Source organism: Simochromis diagramma, unplaced genomic scaffold (assembly GCF_900408965.1).
Source record: "Simochromis diagramma unplaced genomic scaffold, fSimDia1.1 OVJJ01000131.1, whole genome shotgun sequence".
Classification (NCBI taxonomy): domain Eukaryota; kingdom Metazoa; phylum Chordata; class Actinopteri; order Cichliformes; family Cichlidae; genus Simochromis; species Simochromis diagramma.
In genome coordinates this window covers 11542028-11562111 of record NW_024387200.1, presented here as the reverse complement: position 1 = coordinate 11562111, position 20084 = coordinate 11542028, and the positions used below count along the sequence as shown (strand labels likewise).

Sequence of the window (20084 nt, the reverse complement as noted above, 5' to 3'; positions counted from 1 at the left end):
CGATGCATCCATCGGAGTATGAATGTTAGAAAGAGCACTTAAGCTTGGGAGGTAAACACAGTGGGTTGTGGGGATTAATCCAGCTCCGACAAGTCTCAGGCGGATCTTACCGCTAGCAGCCCAGGAATAAAGCCCCCGAAGATCTGCCTCTTTCCGAAGACGACGGAGCAGGACAACAAAGCCGGCTCTCTTCCCCCGCTTCCTCCGACGAGGCCTCTGAAGCAAAATTGAGCTGACCGGCAAGAGTGGAGGTGAACCGGGTGCTGCGTCGCGCTCAAGCGGTGGTGGGAAAACAACGTCGTATCGTTGACTCTGAAAGTTATCCATAGCAGATTTGATCGCCAGTAACGCATGGCGATCATAAATCCGAAGGGAGATGACATTGGACAAAACTGTAGCAAGAACACTTGCATAACATATAAAGTAAACAAACACACGGACGGAGGCAGCGGCACAGCCAAACACAGGCGCCATCTTGCTTCTTGGGACAACAACAGTAATGAAAAAATCACACAATATATGACTCTTTTTTTTTTCTTTTTTTTTTTTATAATAGTTGTTAACTTAAAATGGCACCAAATAGTATACCCCCAAAGCAAACCTTTCCGTATGCCAACATTTCTTCAGCTATTTTCAGGGCAGGGTCGAATGATGATGAGCTACAATAAAATGCATCATGGCCTCAATTCAATTCAATTTTATTTATATAGCGCCAAATCACAACAAAAGTCGCCTCAAGGCGCTTCATAGATACAGAGAAAAACCCAACAATCATATGACCCCCTTTGAGCAAGCACTTTGGCGACAGTGGGAAGGAAAAACTCCCTTTTAACAGGAAGAAACCTCCGGCAGAACCAGGCTCAGGGAGGGGCGGCCATCTGCTGCGACCGGTTGGGGTGAGAGAAGGAAGACAGGATAAAGACATGCTGTGGAAGAGAGACAGAGGTTAATAACAGATATACACTACATTTTCATCAATGACATTTTTCATAAAGCAAGCCTACAAAAGCCTATATGTCATGGTCCTGGGTCATTTTGACCCAGTGTTCTTAGTTTTCCTGTAGTTTTGTATTTTGTTCCTTATGTCCATTGGATTGGTTGGTTTGGTATTTGGATTCCCCCTGTGTCCATGTTTTTATTGTGGTGTTTGTTCTGGTACCGTGTTCCCATCCTTTGTGTTCTGTGTTCTCCTCATCCCCTCGTATTCATCCTTCTTCTCTGCCTCTCTCTCTGCCTCTCTCTCTCTGTGCTCATCTCTGTGTACTGTGTTGTGTTTAAGGTCCACATCTTGGTGTCAGTATTTTCAGTTTCGTGTCCTCCCTGCTAATTGTCTTCAGCTGTGTTCCCACTTCCCTCATTACCTTCTGTGTATTTATGTCAGTGTCCCTTTGTTCTGTGTTGCGTCGTCCCTCTAGGTTGTGTGCATTTACCGTGTCTTCCCAGCGCCTCAGCTTTAGTTGCTCCTAGTTTAGTTATTGTATGGCTTCTTATGTTCCTGTTAATAAAGACCTGGCTTAGAGTTCATCCCCGTGTGTCTAGAGCCGTGCATTTGGGTCCTCTCTTGCCTTCACACAGCCGCCGCTTGACACTATATTTAGATGAAGGTCAGATGGAGGTCTCAGACTGCTTGCTGCTGGATTGGAAAAGAAAACACCAAAAAAGAGCCACGTGACAGCAACTGCAACATTGCTACTAAATTTGAAAAGTGACTTGTTGATGACTTGTGATGTGTTGGAGCTTTTGCTCCATAACCTTTTAGTTCATGGTGCGCAGAAATCATTTGAGCCACATGTGATTCCGAAGATCCTCCAGGGTGAAGCGGTCCTTGTAGTGCTTCCTCAGACACCCCGTCAAAAAATCCCTGCATTCTTTACAGAAATGAAATACTCTTGTTAAAGTTATCCACAAAGTTATTTCACCTTTCTTATATCAACAGCCCTTTTGGCAGAAATCTTACTGTTTGAAATGTCAGCTAAAATCGGTGGGTTTTGGTTGATGATCTTGTAGTCGCAGTCAAATGGTAACTTGTTGTGTAACAGCTGGTACATCACAACACCCAGCTGCCAGGCTGTAGTATATTCTGCAGAGCAGAAGCCGTACATGAACCACTCTGGACTATTGTAGATCCTGGTTCCTAGAACACAAAGATAAGAAGAATTAATGGGGAGGGAACATGATGTGGAGACAGTTCATGACAGCACAACGCTGTGGCTGAAAACATACCTGCGTTCCTCCTGAACCTTTGTCCCGGAGTAAACGTGACTCCACAGCCAAAATCGATGTATCGCACTCGGGGTTCCTCCGAAGATGTTTCAATCAGAATGTTGTGCGGTTTAATATCTCGGTGGAAAACCCCCTTGTTATCCATCGTAATGGCTGCGTCAACTAGTTGTTTCATTATGACCTAAAAGAAAGGAAGCCATATTTGGAGCACAGGACATTCTCTATGAAAAACTGCTGTAAGCTCCAAATGCTCGTCACTTACCTTAACATGTGTCTCTGACAGAGGTTTATCTGTAGTTTTGAGGTAATTGTCTAAGTCCATGCAATTTTCTGGTTTCTCAAAAACCATAATAAGCTCATCTTCCAGATCAAACCAGTCAAGTAGAAGTGGGGTTATACTGCTTTCTGTATCGTGTGGCCCAGCCCCAACTTGTATCAGTAGCGCCACCTCCAGGGGAACATCAGTACTTTTCCCATTCCAATCCTTCAGAAGGAAAGTTACTTCAGGTCAGTATTCAGAATTTCAACAAAAGTAGCTATCAGCGTACAGACAGTTTTGAAATAGTCACAAAATGACCTGATTTTTAAAAAGCATTCTTTCCACTGAAACATGTCAGTTTAAACAATAAGGTGACCCACTGTTCATAGAATTCGACCATATTTCCTGACGATTTCACACACAACTGTGAGACCAGTCTGGTTCATGCACGGAGGAAATACGTGCCTTATGCTTGATGCCTGAGAAGGCCTGAAATAATATAAATACCTGCTGGAATAAGAAAAGACGCTTACCATTGTTGTGCGCGCAAGTCTGCGCTGTTGAACATGTTTGATTGCCACCTGCATTAAAGACATTTTCTGGGTTAGAGAAGTACAAACAGGAATAAACAGAAGATCTGTGAAATGCAAATGTAAGAAGCCATACTGGAAAACTGTCTTTTATGCGTATTCCAGAAAACACGGTGGCAAAGCCTCCATGACCCAGCACCTCCAGCTCTTGATATTTTTCCAGGAAGTCTTCTGCAGACACACAGGAAAAACATACAGGTTATGACTTGTTACACAGAAAACAGCTGGCACAGTCCTATAGAGCTTTGTTATAACATTTCTATTAATTGGTAAATAGCAGCTACATTTTAGGAGATTAGTAGGTAGGTAACGTCATTACTGCCCAGAGTGTCTCTTATTGTCGATTGGTCCCACAGGAATCAAACCCAATCTCAAACCCCAGGACAAATTCTAAAGGATCGTGTGATCCAGCTCAGAAATATTGCCATTATCTTACCTTTTCTGTCAGTGCCGGATATCCTCGGTGAGTCACATGTTTCAGAGGGTTCCTGGGTGGGACTCTCCTCTGGGCTCGTTGTCCTGCTTTTTTTGCTGGATGGTCCCTCAGATTCGTCACTAGTGCTCTTCCGTTTGTTGCTCCTCTTAATTATACTAGAGTCGCTTGAAGGCACTATGAGAAGGCCAACTAAAATGGAAAAAGTAGTTTGACTTTAAGCATTTTCAGTCCAACTCTGTGTGTCAACTGCTTTCTACTGACTTTCTTAGGTCTGGCAATCGTGCATTAATAACTGCACACTGAAAATCAACACAAAGAAGGCTAAACTACAAAGTTAAAGACCGTTAAGTACACAGTTAAAGTCACAAAATAAACTACATAGCCAAGATAATGTCACAGCTAAAACAGGTCTTATCACTTACATTTCAAACTGGATTCCCCAGAAACAAAGTGGCTGGGACCCAGTTTTGGACCTCCACTGCTTTTGCTTTTTTTGGGGGATTTGTCCAGTCTTTCAGGTAAGTCCTTTCTCTTTCTTCCCTCTATTCTTCCATCTGGAGTCATCTTCACCAGTGTGGAGATGCAAGGCTCTGTTTGGTGTCCTGAAATCAACAAAAGATGATTTTGTTTAAGTCAAATTCAGTTGCCTCAAATAAAAACCCAGAAGCATGGATAATTACCATATGAATCCCATTTGACTTACCTAGAGGGTTATTCAGATCCACAGGACGTGGTGCAGTATAAGTTGGCCAAGACTTTGACATTGTGTGATTCATTTAGGTTAATTTAGTTTCAGGATTTCACTCTTCACTCTGCAAAGATGCAATGAGCTGTGTGTTAGAACTATGATCTTTAGTGTCTTATAACAACGAGGTGATGACATCACAAGATTTTGGAGTTCTTGGTTTCCATAGCTACAGAACATCAGCCTGGGCTAGGCAGTAGTTTCTGGTGAAGGCAAAGTTCTGTAAAGATTTATTTAGGGGTGCAATATTGCAAAAACTGTAGCGCAGCTGCATAAATGCATGTTTATAGAGGGCTGCTTCAAGGTGGGAACTGTGCTTCTACAACAAAGGCCATAAAACTAGTTAGGAACAAGCAATGGATACTCTAGATAATATTGTAGCTATTATACCAACAAGAAGGACTCTCTTTGGGCAGCATTTACTTGTAAGGCAGTAGTGAAGGCTAATGGATAGCTTTGCAGGCTAAAAGCTAACAGCACAGGTTAAGTGTTAAGTGACTGCATAAATACAGTGGATAAATACAATTTAAAAAAATATATATTTATTTTCCAAAATTTGCATTTTAATGCTTATAGTCATGGTTATATCAAGCTGACATTTTGCTGTAATAAATAAAGTCCTAAAGAGACAATGACTTACATCTAGCTTACCCAGTTGTTTATAGTTGACATTTTGGTAACACCTTTGGTAATACATCAATACTTCAAAAATAATAAACCACCAGGTGCACCAGATAAATGCGCAGTATTTTGAGATTTGATGTATAGGTATGCACAAACTCTTCAGATTCAGATTAATTTGTTGTCATTTAGTTATTACATCACATATGTATTGCTGAATGAGATAATGTAGACAGAGAAAAACACAAGAAAAAAGACGATGGTATGTATGTATGAGAACACTAAAATAAATTTTTGAAAGACAGTATATACCAACATAAAATGTAGGCTGTGGATGCCAATTCAATTCAAACACTACAAATTTAGCATAGAAAACATTGGGCACATCTACCTCGTGCCAATTTACCTAATATAGATGGTATAACATATAAGACGCCACTGCACAGGGGTTGAGTTTATTGAACAAATGGTGAGAAATCTTGAAAAAAAATGTCAAACAGAAGTAAAGAGTACAGTGGTTAATGACATCATTATGATGCAGAGGAAATGTCTATCAGTTGAGTCACGACTGTCCCTGCAACCAGCCAGCTCAACAGAACTGCAGATTACTTCAGCTTGAGGTTTCCATTCAGCACTTGTGCTAGACTGGTTTATAGGATGAAGGGTTAGAGCATCCAGCTCCCAGCAGTGTCCCTCCTGCTGTGATGGCAGTAATTAGATGGAAGGTCATCTTTGAAGGTCAGGGTGGTTACATGCAGGATGATAGTGAGAGTGTTGCCACACCAGGCAAGCCACAACAGTATAAGGGTTTCTAGGAACAGACTGGGTTCTGTAGGAGCTGTACTAGTTTCCAGTCAGTCTTCATTATTCTCTAAACTAGCGTCTTCTTCTAGCTTCTTTTAGTTCTTCTTTCTCCTCCTCTTTGTGTGACTGACAACGTCTGTCTGCTTTTATGCGCACATCAGTCACTTCATAATGAGCTGGAACTGCACTGAGTGGGTGGGATGTGGAAACTGTCAGTCATTTCAAGCTACAAAACAATCTCTTTATTAAAATATGCAGCTGTTCATTTCTAAACAATTTATGGTTTTCCACTCAATAATTTTGTTGCCAGGGGGCAAAAACTACAGTTAATATTCAAATGAAATCTGATTTCTACTCTTTTCGGCTTGTTTCTGTATATTGCCTTACTATTAAGATGGGCTAGATTGTGCCTTAGAGAGACTCTGGATGAATTTAGGAGAGACAATTCCAACAAGTATAATGAAAGCACTATTTATTTTCTTTCAAATCTATACTGAGCTGTCACTGTCTCTCTGTATCTGCCAGTGATTATAAGAGTTTTTGTTGGGAAAACTGGATAATATTCTAATTGCAGCTGAACTAACATACAGTAATTTTACTGCAGAAAACATGTGCCATGATTCTCTACTCAGAGAATATTTCTGTCAGAATATCCTTAGAAAAAATCACAAACCAACAACAACAAAAAGTATAAGAAGGTCAGAAGTGCAGCTCCAACCTTCTGATTAATATAACGTTCCTTGAACAAACCCAGAGCTTATCCAGTTTTTATTTTTGTATTTGCCAGAGTTTTTGCAATTTTTTAAAGCAATTCATTGATGAAAAATGTACTGTGCATGCAATTCTTTACGTTTTTTTTTTAAAGGGGAAAAATCATACTGATGATGTACAGGTCTCAAAAAATGTATCAAACTTAATGCACTTGGGCTATACAGGGCTATACACAGTTAGCTTTAGTGTAGCGCAGTTCTCCTCAGTACCATCCTAATTGATGATGAAGAATAACAACCAACGCAAGTCCAGGTGGGTGGGATGAGAACAGCCGATAAAATTTTGCATTTACATTTTTGATATTGTTTTCTGTCACTTTGGTTAGGTTTGGGTGTCCAAACTAATTGGTTAGCTTTAGTAAAAGATCCTAGTTAAGTTAAAATACAAAATTTCACAGTGTTTTCCCATCTGAAACAAGCTTCTCCAGCATTTCATTTGGTTAACATAATTCCTCATGCCCTCTATCTGTATCAAGACAGTTCAATCAAACTAAATCAAATGATGTTAGAGGGATACCTCACGTGTTAAAATATGATACCAGCAGGTTGTGACTAGGTGTCAGTTTGTAGGAGGGGTTCGAGGATGTTGTTGAGTAATCTAACAAGCTAACATAATGATGCCTACTTTGTCCCAACCAAAATAAACACAAAGCACTTTGAGAGAACAAACCTCCAAAAAACAATACTTGTACAGTTACATGTATGCAAACTGTATTTAGGCTCAAGCCTCAATTGTATTTAAATGGTTGTAATATGTAAATAATAATATGGCGCCTTATTACTTAGTTGATCTCCTCTGTGACTCTCTCCACTCTGTGGTCAGCAGACGGCAAACGCAATCTCCGAGAGCCCTTCTCCTAATATCAGGAGACTTTACTCATGTCTCACTGAACTCCACACTGCCCACCTTCACCCAGTATGTGACCTGCCCAACCAGAGACAATAAAACACTGGACTTACTGTATGCCAATGCTGAAGAGGCATACAGTTCATCACCTCTCCCTCACCTGGGCAGATCTGACCACAACCTGGTGCACCTTGTCCCTGTGTATGAGCCCTTAGTGCGCAGGGAGCCACCAGCCACCCGCACAGTACAGAGATGGTCAGAGGAGAGCGAGGAGGCTCTTAAGGATTGTTTTGAGTCGACTGTATGGGAGGTGATCTGTGAGGACCACGGAGGACATCGACAGCCTTGTGACATGCATTACGGACTATATTAATTTCTGTGTGGATAACACCGTACCCGCCAGGACTGTGCGGTGTTTCTCTAACAACAAACCGTGGACTACCCCAGAAATTAAAGCTGTCCTCAAGCAGAAGAGGAGGGCCTTCAAATCTAGAGACAAAGAGGAGTTGAAAAGGGTGCAGAGAGAGCTGAGGGGACTGATAAGGAATGGGAAGGACAGCTACAGGCAGAAGATGGAGAACCAGCTTCAGCAAAACAACGTTGGCGAAGTCTGGAGAGGCCTCAGAACCATCTCGGGCCACAAAGGTCAGAACTCTCTTCCCGGGAGGGATGTGAGGCGGGCAAATGAACTGAATCATTTCTTCAACAGATTTGATTCATCCAGGATGCAGTCTTCAACATCGGCTGCAGACTCACCCACCCCCACTGCTGCTGTTCCACCTCTGACACCTCAGATACTTCACACCTCCTCTACTCACCCTGCTCACTCCTCCCACCCCCAACAACAGCATCCAATACACACTCAACACAAGGCTCCAGCCTGCCTCTCTCAACCACACAGGTTAGGAGGGAACTGAGGGGGATTAAAGCCAAGAAGGCAGCGGGCCCAGATGGCATCAGCTCGAGGGTCGTCAGGTCCTGCGCGGACCAACTGTGTGGGGTGATGGAGCACATATCCAACCTGAGGCTGGGGACAGTTCCACAGCTCTGGAAAACCTCCTGTGTTGTACCAGTGCCAAAGACATCACACCCCAAGGACCTCAACAGCTACAGCCCAGAGGCTCTGACATCCCACCTGATGAAGACCCTGGAGTGGCTGGTCCTGGCTCAGCTTCGGCGCATGGTGAGCTCATCATTGTACCCACTTCAGTTTGCCTACCAGCCTGGCATTGGAGCGGATGATGCCGTCATTCACCTCCTACATCGCTCCCTCTCTCACCTGGAGACCGCTGGGAGCACTGTGAGAATCATGTTCTTTGATTTCTCCAGTGCCTTCAACACCATTCTTCCCACAGTCCTGAAGGACAAGCTGGAGAACACTGGAGTGGACCATCACCTCACTACCTGGATTCTGGACTACCTCACCGACCGACCACAGTATGTGAGAACTCAGGGCTGTGTGTCGGACAGGGTCGTCTGCAGTACGGGGGCCCCACAGGGAACGGTTCTGGCTCCGTTCCTCTTCACCATCTACACTGCAGACTTCTCCCACAACTCCACCCAGTGCTTCCTGCAGAAGTTCTCTGATGACTCTGCAATAGTCACCTCATCACTGATGGGGACGACAAGAAGTACAGAGAACTGACCCGAGGCTTTGTGGACTGGTGCCAGCAGAATTACCTCCAGATCAACACTAGTAAAACCAAGGAGCTGGTGGTAGACTTCCGCAGGCACAAGCATTCTCCACTGCAACCACTGAACATCCAAGGTATGGACATTGAGGCTGTGGACACCTACAGGTACCTTGGTGTTCATCTGAACAACAAACACCCTCTACAGGAAAGGGCAGAGCAGGCTGTACCTGCTGTGGAGACTCAGGTCGTTTGGAGTGGAGGGCCCACTCCTGAAGACCTTCTATGACTCTGTGGTGGCCTCTGCCTTCTTTTACGGTGTGGTCTGCTGGGGCAGCAGCATCTCTGCTGGGGACAGGAAGAGACTGAACAGGCTGATCAGAAGGGCCAGCTCTGTTCTAGGATGCCCTCTGGACTCAGTGGAGGTGGTGAGTGACAGGAGAATGGTGGCTAAGCTGTCATCACTGTTGGACAACATCTCCCACCCCATGCAGGAGACTCTGACAGCACTGAGCAGCTCCTTCGGTGGCAGCTGCGGCACCCACGGTGTGGGACGGAGAGATTTCACAGGTTTCCCCCATGGTGTCAGACTCCACAACAAAGACTTTTGCAGCTGATCAAACTCACACAAACCCACACATGTGAAATAAGACTAAGTGCAATACTCTTTTCTGACAAAGTTGTATTTTTACTCAGTTGTATATAGAATTTGTATTCTATTTTTATCCTGTTGTATATTTTATTCTGTTTTATTCTACTGTATATAGTATTTTATTTTATTCTGTTCTGTACAGTTGTGTACAATATATTATTCATATTGTATTCAAATTTTTGCTATATAACTTTTGCACTTTCCACTTTCTGCTGTGACAAAACAAATTTCCCACGTGTGGGACTAATAAAGGTTATCTTATCTTATCTGTCTAGCCCTAAATAAGACGTTTTATGAAATTTTGATTACGTGACACTGACGCAGAGGTCAAAGGTTCAAAGTAATGTGATATTTAGAATCCTCCATGTGTAATTTCCTATATGTCTATATGTTGAGCTATGTTTAAATAGCTCCATGTAGTATTAGTGTCACTGTGACCCTCAGATAAATCTGTTGATCTTGAAGATGACGTCAGATTTGACATTTTATTCCAAAGCATGAAAGTCCTTTTTACATGTGCAAAACTGACATTTCTGAACATAGGTACTTCATAATAAAATACTGTGGCCAGCCACTGTGGCTACTCTGCTCCTGCCTCACTGTTCCGTCTTCAACATCATATCCGTCCTCTGCACATATTCAAACCATTTCAATCTTGACTCTCTAACTTTGTCCCGAAAGCTTTCCCTCTGATGTTCTAATTTCCAATCTTAATGTTAATCTTAACATATTGAGCAATGCTATCTCCAGCTCAGCTTCCAGTCCTCTAATTTCTCAATAGACAAAAATGAGAAAATATAAGTATATTTGCAAGTTTACAGATGAAATACAGCTGTTGCATTTGGGCTAATACACAAAAATGGTGCTCCAGTCAAAATTTGCTGCACTGGTTCATGTCTCAAGAGGACTAGATAAAAAGCATGAATCACTGCAAAAAGAACCTAACATTAATTAATAAAAAATCCAGATCATGGTGTCAGCAACATTGTTTACTCCTAAAACACTTGCATTAGTTTACAACAGTGTGCAGAGGCAGTAGTATGTAACCAGAAGGAGGTTGCAAATGCAGTTGTTTGGGCCCAACCTCCAATAATTTGACAGACACTTAACCCTATATTAAAACACTTGGAGAGAAATGGTGAATACAAATGGAGCAGTTTTGCTCTGACTGCAAGTCATTTGACTGAGTGCTCTAGAGAAGAAAGATCTGAGTGGCCAGCAGGTTGAGGCAAGATGAGGAGCTAATACTTGTTGACAGATTGGAGCATTTGCAGGTCATTTTCATTCAACCTCAAGGAGAGGGCCACAGCTGTTTGGACTCGGTATTAAAATTCTGTGCTGCTCTGAGTGCTTACTGACACGATTATTCCACATAAAGAGGAAATGGCCTCATAAACTAACTTTATTTCAGGGTCCATAAAACCCACCGGCCTCTGGGACTGTCACTGATGAGCAGTGCAGTTAACTTAAGGAGCAGCCAGGTGCACCTTGAACTGTCTCGCCCGTCAGCAGCGCAGCTCCAGGCTCCTGGACGGGACGATAAATTCACTCAACACAGCCAAACCTTTTGGCTTTGCCGCCTCCCTTGTCCATCACCTGTCTTCTGTTGGCCCTTGTGCTGTTCTTTTATAAACTGCTAATGACAGTTGCATCAACATCCAGGACAGATCTAAACTCTGAACACGTAACTGAACATTCTTCACTGGATTGGTTTTTGGTAGTACATTTACTCTGTTTTGCCATTTTGTTCTAGACTTTTAAATAGTAACAGGAATAAATGAGTCATAAAGCTCTGTGTTATTTGGAAGGTCTGTGGTGTCATCATCATTGAAATGAATGCCTAATTGTGTTAAAATGCCATTCTTGTTTTGACATGCTGCAACAAAATTAGTACCTGCTACAAAGCAGAAGGAAGCCTCCAAAAATTAATGTTAAAGCTAATTTCATGCTTGGAGATAGAATAATCTCAAATGCTGTCTTTTTTCAGCATGTTCAGTGGGATTTCACAGTTGGTTTGGTTGTTTGTTCGTTTATTTTCTGCTTTAGTAATCCTGATAGAGGATTACAGGATAACAGAAGAAAATAGGAATATTTGTCTCATTCCTGGGAAATTTACAGTGACTGTGAGAGGTCAAATGCACAGCAACATAATAAAAATCACAAACAGAAAAAATGCAGCAAAAGCACGTAAAATAAAATTGGGGGGGGGGTCTTCCTGTTAAAAGGTTTTTTCCCTTTCCACTGTTGCCAAGTGCTTACTCATAGGGGTTCATCTGATTGTGCAACTGTTGTAGGATCCTTATCTACAATATAAACTGCACTGAGGTAACTTTTGTGATAAATAAAACTGAATTGAACGAACTGAATTGTGACTTCCACGATTCTGTTCAGTTTTTTTGATACTTTGACTGATGTTATAATTCTATTAATGCTGTGTTTTGCCTGCTTATGAAGTGTTTTTCTAATTACTGGTGTTTTTTTGAAGTTGCAATTCGTTTGACCTCTCGGGTCTCGGGTGGAAATTAAGTTATAATAATGGTAGTAACAGTAGTTATAACAGTAGCAGCAACAATCATGTTAAAAGCAGTATTAATAATACCAGTAAGTAATATTACTAACATGCATGCACTTGTTTTACTGGGGGAAATGAGGCCAAGAAGTGTTCCCTTGGAATAACTACAGTAAAATGTCTGTCATAGGTGCTACTTTGCTAAATGGACTGACTTAGATAAAAAAAAAAAAAACACTACATAAGCGCTTAAAGCCCTTTTTATTACAAGCTACATTCATACAGCACTTTATTCTATGCTTTTAAGAAATATGAAAGCACTGTACAAACCAGGGATCAAACAACCAACCTTCCGATAAGTAGGCGAACTCCCGAGCTACAGCCGCCCATTTTGTATTTTTCATTAAACTCCCCCCCAAAAATAACGACAGCTAATTGTTATAAGCCAGCAGCTTTAATCTTTTTAAATGTACCAGGACATTCCACACTCATAAAGACTGAAATCAAAGACCAGTATTGAGGCTGTGTACAAGGCTCTATATCCTAAGGAAAATCAGATTCTTCAATGTGTACAGCAAAATGTTGGAGATTTTGTAACAGTGCATTTTCCTGTGGTGTGCTGGGAGAGCACAAGGTGACAGCGACAGACTGGATGAACTGATTGGGAAGACTGGCTCTGTGATTTTCTACAAAAATGACTCTTTTGAAGCTGTGGTGGAGAAGAGGTCACCTGATAAGCCTGACCACCCTCTGCACCACTTGCTGGACAGGCAGACAGACTGATTCAGCTCAGCCGCCACAAGGTCGGGTACATGATATCTTTCATACTTCAGACAACAACACTATGTATTTATACACCAATCTCCATTTAATCATTAGTTGTTATTCATCTCTGGCTCTCTGTCTTGTCTTCCTCCACTCACCCCCCTACCAGTCATTGTAGATGGCCCCACCCATCCCTGAGCCTGGTTCTGCGAGAGTTTCCTTCCTACTAAAAGGGAGTTTTTCCTTCCCACTGTCGCCAAAGTGCATGCTCATAAGGGATCATATAATAATTGGAGAGTTTTTTCTGTATTATTGTGGGGTCTTTACCTTACAACATAGAGCAGGCAGCTTTTATTGTAATTTCGTGCTATATAAATAAAATTGAATTGAATTCAACTGAATAATTTTATTTCAGCTCTTACTTTAAACATAACACTCTGTGTATATTGAGCCACTTTATTGCATTGCAGTGTCCACTACACTTCACACTCTGAGTAACTTCAATGCCATTTCACATTTCCTGTGTTCCTTTTCAGGACTACACCTAGTAAGCTGGTATTATTCCATTTTTTTAGAGCTATATTGTTGAACTATTTTACTTTATAGAGACTGTATTGAGTGTTTTTTACATTGCATTCTATTCAGATTTTCATTTATTATGCTTCTTCATTTTACTTAATTAATTAATACTCAATATCCCCAATGTGGGAACTCATATCTGGATAGTCACAGTGAGCAACTATTTGTGAGCATACGAAGTGCATCTGACAGCTTGAGAGTGAGTCAGTAACTTTAAGCTGGGGAGAGAGGAAAAGTGCAGAAGCGTTTTGAGATGCAAGTGTGGAGAAAATTCTGGTGAGACATTTTCTGCGTGTCATCTAAACTGTTGTGTATTTGATTTATTAGGAAAAAAAATTTGCAAGAAAAATTCAAGTTCCATTGTTGTTTTTGCTTTATCGGTTCAAAGAACCAAAAATTGTGGGGAAAACATGTGACAGTGTGTGTGTTTGTTTTACTTTTTGAAAGAGATGAAAAATATTTAAGAAGACATTTGTTTTGGTCAACAGTTCTCTCTCTTTGCTCTTGGGGCTCCAGTACTATCTAGGAGAGTGAAAATAAGTCTGCAAAATCAGATTTACAGAAGAACCACCTACACTGTTGCACAGTAAATGTGCAACATCTAGAAAGTGTGCAGGTGATGCTTACAGCTTATTGCATTTCTCACAAGTGACTTAAAAAAAAAAGGTCAGTTAATGGAGATTTAACCAAAGTTACTGAAAGAGGCAAGCAAAACGTCTGTACTTGATGGTTACTGTAGTAACTGCATCATGTATTAAAGAAAACTGAAAATCAAAAGCTGGCATGGGAAAAATGATTAACTGTGAAGTTCAAAAACTAGTGCTTTGCCCATGAGTGACTAAGCTGCAGAAACATCCCGGTATTTGCTCAGAAAGCTGGTAATTATGACTGACGAATGTATTCTGAATAGCCTCACAGTCTCATGGCTCACTGTGAGGCAAGAAAACATTTTTTTGAAGCTCTGAGACCTGTGTGCAATTCAACGTTGAACAATGAACCACAAAACCAGGCGGATACTGTTACGGCTGAGTCCAATACCACAGGCAGCACTGAGCTACTAGTAATCACAGCTGTCTTTCAGTTTTTACAATACACAGGATTAACCAGATCGTGAGTTTGCACGCAGAACTAAAGCAACAGAGGATTTTCATTTTGAATTTCTCACTATGGATAGTTCAAACACAGTTGCTCCACTTATACTGGGTCAAAGCTGCTTTAAAACTTTAAACACAAAGGAGCTTTCAGAAACTCTGATCAGTGTTGTGTTGATGCTGTAAATGTTTGGTTCAATACAGTAAAAGGTGCCCTCTCGAGTGTTATTGTTACAGTAAGCTGTAGCAAACTGGAGTTTGAATGCTCTGCTATCTCTTCTCACCCGCCTACACTTTCTTAATACATAAGTCTCAGCTCAGAATTACAGCCCTTTTTGGATTTATGAGCAAAATGCACTGTAGTCTACTATGGCGTTATTTTTGTGCCACTATTCTGAGCGCACGAAAAAAAAGTTTGCAGGTGCAAGTGTTGCATTTTGAGGAGAAATTTATTTTGAGTGAAGAAAAGCTGAATTTGAGTGAACAAAATTCATTGCTGTGTGCAAAAAATGTATTTCAGCAGCCCCTCTCGCTCAGTTTTTGCATTTGCGCTCACTTGCAATGTGTTGAGAGCGCGAGCAACACATTGCGAGCGCGTTCAACTCTTTCTCTACACCGTTATATTTGTGCCACAAAACCAGCCAATCACAGACTTGGATGCAAAAAATCTGATTGGCTGTTCTGGTCTCCAATCAGCTCGAAATGACGAAATGCAATATCCCAGAATCCATTTGGTCCAAAGCTCAAACGAGGCAGTCGCGGAGGAACATGGAGTGGTGGAGTTTGAAATATTACTCTGTCTGGGTCACAAAATAAACTTTTAAGATATTTTCATGCGAGAATGGTGCTGTGTAAACTTCAAATACCTGCTCGATTCATCAAGACACCAGATATTTGCAAAAGTGCTCTAACGTTTTCGGAGATGCCTTTTATGTTAGTTCTTTTTTAACTTGTAGTTCTAAATTGGAAGATTATTGTGATATTGAAATATAAAAATAAAATTATATTCTATTAGTTTTTGATCGCTCAAAATAAGCGTCACACTCGCGGAAGCCGGTGTTCTGACAAACCATCCTACTTTGGCAAAACGTCCTACCGTAAGTAGTTTATGCACATTTCTGCTGTCACAGAGTAATTCCAGCACCAATTTAAGTAGGTATGATGGTTTGCCACCTAACTTTGCCCATCAGAGTATACTTGTAGCTCATATGCAAACAGCCAGGATGGTTTGCCACTTCGTTTTACCCGTTAAAGTATGCTTGTAGGTAACATTCACAAAGGTAGCATGGTTTGGCACTTAATTTTACCCGTCAGAGTATGTGTCTAGCTGTTATTAACAAAGGTAGGATGATTTGCCACTGAATTTTAGCTGTTAAAGTTTGCTTGTAGGTGACATTCACAAAGGTAGGACGGTTTGCCACTGAATTTCGTGTTGTGCGCATGTGCAGAAACAACGGGTAGGATGGTTTGCCAGGTAGGATGGATTCCCAGAACACCGGTATACCCGCCGAAACACCGTGCATTTATCGAGAATTTCCACCCCAGGTAGGCTAATTATGGATCTTTGGATCCACATTATGTCAGCAGCTATTCTCCACTGTGAACTATGTTAAAACAAATAGCGCTCACGCCTCACAGACGACAGCTTACAGTCCTGCGTAAAGATGAAAGTGACTGTGGGTGGCTGTAGCTCAGGTGGCAGAGCAAGTCAGCCACTAATCAGAAGGTCGGTGGTTCGATCCCAGGCTGCCTCCTGGCTGCATGCCAAATATCCTTGGGCGAGACACTAACCCCGTGTTTGCCTACTGGTGGTGGTCAGAGGGCCCGGTGGCGCCAGTGTCCGGCAGCCTCGCCTCTGTCAGCGCGTCCCAGGGCAGCTGTGGCTACAATGTAGCCTGCCATCGCCAGTGTGTGAATGTGTGTGTGAATGGGTGGATGACTGAATGTAGTGTAAAGCGCTTTGGGGTCCTTAAGGACTAGAAAAGTGCTATACAAATGCAGGCCATTTACTTCGTACAGCCCCAATCTGCAGACGCTGTGCGCAGAGGTTCAGGAGCACAAGTCCCATTGTAAACATATCACGGCAGACCCGACGATGTTTGCATGAACACGCTTTTCAGCATCTCTTTATTGACCACTTTTCACACACAGCTGCTGTACACATACAGCCGGCTGTAGCTTTTCAACTCACAACCCGACACACACCAACACAACAGCACAGACGTTAAGGCGGGGGGAGGCGTGATTGCGGGTGGCGCTCAGGTGCGTCCGCCACCCCTGGAGCGGCGCTGCAGACCACGCCCCGCCACACACATTAACCAGGTAAAATACATATTTAGGCAGCATTTTGCAAATATCTATTTTTCATTTTTCAGCGGCATAGTGCTTTTTTTCCAATGTTTTTTTTTTAAAAGTCAGGTCAAGGCTCCAAAAGCCCAAAGGCGATATAAGGGGGGCGGCTCACAACAGTTTTTGTTTGCTACATGGATCATTTTAGTTCTGCTGGGCGTCTTTCCTTTTGTTATATTTCTTTAAGAGTTCAAAATGTGTTAATTACATAAATAAAATGTAATTTTCTCTGTAGCACTTCATGGATTTAAGCAACACACCTTAGTTGTTCACACAAAGCATAAAAGTAAAAAACAATATGTACAGTGTTATCTTCATTTTAGATGTCAACAAGTATTTGCGGCTTCCAGTGTTTTCTTTTGCGTGGAAACCGGGTCCAAATGGCTCTTTGGGTGCTAAAGGTTGCTGACCCCTGGTGTAGAGAAAGAGTTGAGCGCGCACGGGCAGAAATGTTGAGAGCGCGAGCAACACATTGCGAGCGAGCGCAAATGCAAAAACTGAGCGAGAGGGGCTGCTGTTGTGTGTGGATAATAGCAAACACTGAAATACATGTTTTGCACGCAGCAATGAATTTTGTTCACTCAAATTCAGCTTTTCTTCGCTCGAAATAAATTTCTCCTCAAAATGCAACACTTGCACCTGCAAACTTTTTTTACGTGCGCTCAATTATTTTTTACGTGCACTCAGAATAGTGGCACAAAAATAACGCCATAGTCTACCTTCTATATGTACAGTGGGGCAAAAAAGTATTTAGTCAGCCACCGATTGTGCAAGTTCCCCCACTTAAAATGATGACAGAGGTCAGTAATTTGCACCAGAGGTACACTTCAACTGTGAGAGACAGAATGTGAAAAAAAAATCCATGAATTCACATGGTAGGATTTGTAAAGAATTTATTCGTAAATTAGGGTGGAAAATAAGTATTTGGTCACCTCAAACAAGGAAAATCTCTGGCTCTCACAGACCTGTAACGTCTTCTGTAAGAAGCTTTTCTGTCCCCCACTCGTTACCTGTATGAATGGCACCTGTTTGAACTCATCATCTGTATAAAAGACACCTGTCCACAGCCTCAAACAGTCAGACTCCAAACTCCGCCATGGCCAAGACCAAAGAGCTTTCGAAGGACACCAGGAAAAGTATTGTAGACCTGCACCAGACTGGGAAGAGTGAATCTACAATAGGCAAGCAGCTTGGTGTGAAAAAATCAACTGTGGGAGCAATCATCAGAAAATGGAAGACATACAAGACCACTGATAATCTCCCTCGATCTGGGGCTCCACGCAAGATCTCATCCCGTGGGGTCAAAATGATCATGAGAACGGTGAGCAAAGATCCCAGAACCACACGGGGGGACCTGGTGAATGACCTGCAGAGAGCTGGGACCAAAGTAACAAAGGTCACCATCAGTAACACACTACAACGGCAGGGAATCAAATCCCGCAGTGCCAGACGTGTTCCGCTGCTGAAGCCAGTGCATGTCCAGGCCCGTCTGAAGTTTGCCAGAGAGCACATGGATGATACAGCAGAGGATTGGGAGAATGTCATGTGGTCAGATGAAACCAAAGTAGAACTTTTTGGTATAAACTCAACTCGTCGTGTTTGGAGGAAGAAGAATACTGAGTTGCATCCCAAGAACACCATACCTACTGTGAAGCATGGGGGTGGAAACATCATGCTATGGGGCTGTTTTTCTGCCAAGGGGACAGGACGACTGATCCGTGTTAAGGACAGAATGAATGGGGCCATGTATCGTGAGATTTTGAGCCAAAACCTCCTTCCATCAGTGAGAACTTTGAAGATGAAACGAGGCTGGGTCTTCCAGCATGACAATGATCCAAAACACACCGCCCGGGCAACAAAGGAGTGGCTCCGTAAGAAGCATTTGAAAGTCCTGGAGTGGCCTAGCCAGTCTCCAGACCTCAACCCCATAGAAAATCTGTGGCGGGAGTTGAAAGTCCGTGTTGCTCGGCGACAGCCCCAAAACATCACTGCTCTCGAGAAGATCTGCATGGAGGAATGGGCCAAAATACCAGCTACTGTGTGTGCAAACCTGGTAAAGACCTATAGTAAACGTTTGACCTCTGTTATTGCCAACAAAGGTTATGTTACAAAGTATTGAGTTGTATTTTTGTTATTGACCAAATACTTATTTTCCACCCTGATTTACAAATAAATTCTTTACAAATCCTACCATGTGGATTCATGGATTTTTTTTTCACATTCTGTCTCTCACAGTTGAAGTGTACCTCTGGTGCAAATTACTGACCTCTGTCATCATTTTAGGTGGGGGAACTTGCACAATCGGTGGCTGACTAAATACTTTTTTGCCCCACTGTACACTGTAAGCTCTTCGGACTGATTCAGTTGAGGTTGGGGAAGTTAAAAAAAAACAACAACTCTGGCAGCAGCATTGCCATAACATAGTAAATCTCCAGAGAATGAGACACAGGCTCGCAGGTCAGCAGAAAGCTCCATATTCTGAATGAGGTCATTTGTATGCACATGGTTTCTGTATAATACTGTAATAAAAAAAGCTGATTCAATTATTTTTTTCGCTTTTAATTGGCACTTAACTGGGCCTTACGCCTAAAGGTCCTACTAAACATGTGCAAGTGTTTTTCAAAACATATGGAGGGGATGACTTTGTTAATAAGGAATTATAGAAGAATATGTGTTTCCCTGTGGAGTAAGAAGATAATGGAAAAATAAAGTAAAGTAATTGTTACATAAAAGTTAAAGTGAAGAAAATTATTCCACAGTCTACCTCCTCGAAACTTGAAATTCATGGTTCGAATCCAAATTGCTTCTAATGTTTCTGTTTGGTTCTGACTGTGCTAGCGATTTTCAATATCTGTATGTCTCAGTCCCATGATGCATCTGTGCTGTAATCCATATGCTTACTCATTCTCTGTCATCAAGCAATGTTAAGCATCACTGCACTGAACCAGGAGGTTGGCTGAAACCAATACTTCACCAGATTTATTTATTTATTATTTGCATAAATGACTAACAGTCCTTCATTTGAAGTGTTTGTGTTTATTTTTTATGGTGAAGTGATGACTGATTGTAAACAGCTAAACAAAGCTGTGCAAAGTAATGTATGTCTGCACCTTATTCTAGTCTCATGCATCCTGGTTGACAGCCATCCATCCTGTGTTAATCCCTGATGGTACAGAAACGTAGCTCATAAAATGTCATGTTTAGCACTAGAAA

At 42.0% G+C, this 20084-nt stretch overlaps 1 protein-coding gene across 2 annotated transcripts; it reads right to left on the bottom strand.

Moving 5' to 3' along the window:
- Window positions 1-860: 860 nt before the first annotated feature.
- LOC120745582 (serine/threonine-protein kinase pim-2-like) lies at window positions 861-4689 on the bottom strand. Of its 2 annotated transcripts, XR_005698663.1 has the most exons (10): window positions 4212-4689; window positions 3931-4110; window positions 3509-3697; window positions 3149-3243; window positions 3016-3063; window positions 2486-2707; window positions 2224-2404; window positions 1958-2134; window positions 1431-1868; window positions 880-926 (listed from the first exon to the last, which is right to left on the bottom strand). XR_005698663.1 is itself a non-coding variant. In XM_040050578.1 (9 exons), the coding sequence occupies exons 1-9, from the start codon at window positions 4282-4284 to the stop codon at window positions 1777-1779; spliced, it is 1257 nt and encodes a 418-aa protein (XP_039906512.1). In that variant the 5' UTR covers window positions 4285-4689; the 3' UTR covers window positions 861-1776. The 2 variants fall into 2 exon arrangements, 1 of the variants encoding a protein (XP_039906512.1); XM_040050578.1 differs by having other exon boundaries at window positions 861-1868.
- Window positions 4690-20084: the final 15395 nt, after the last annotated feature.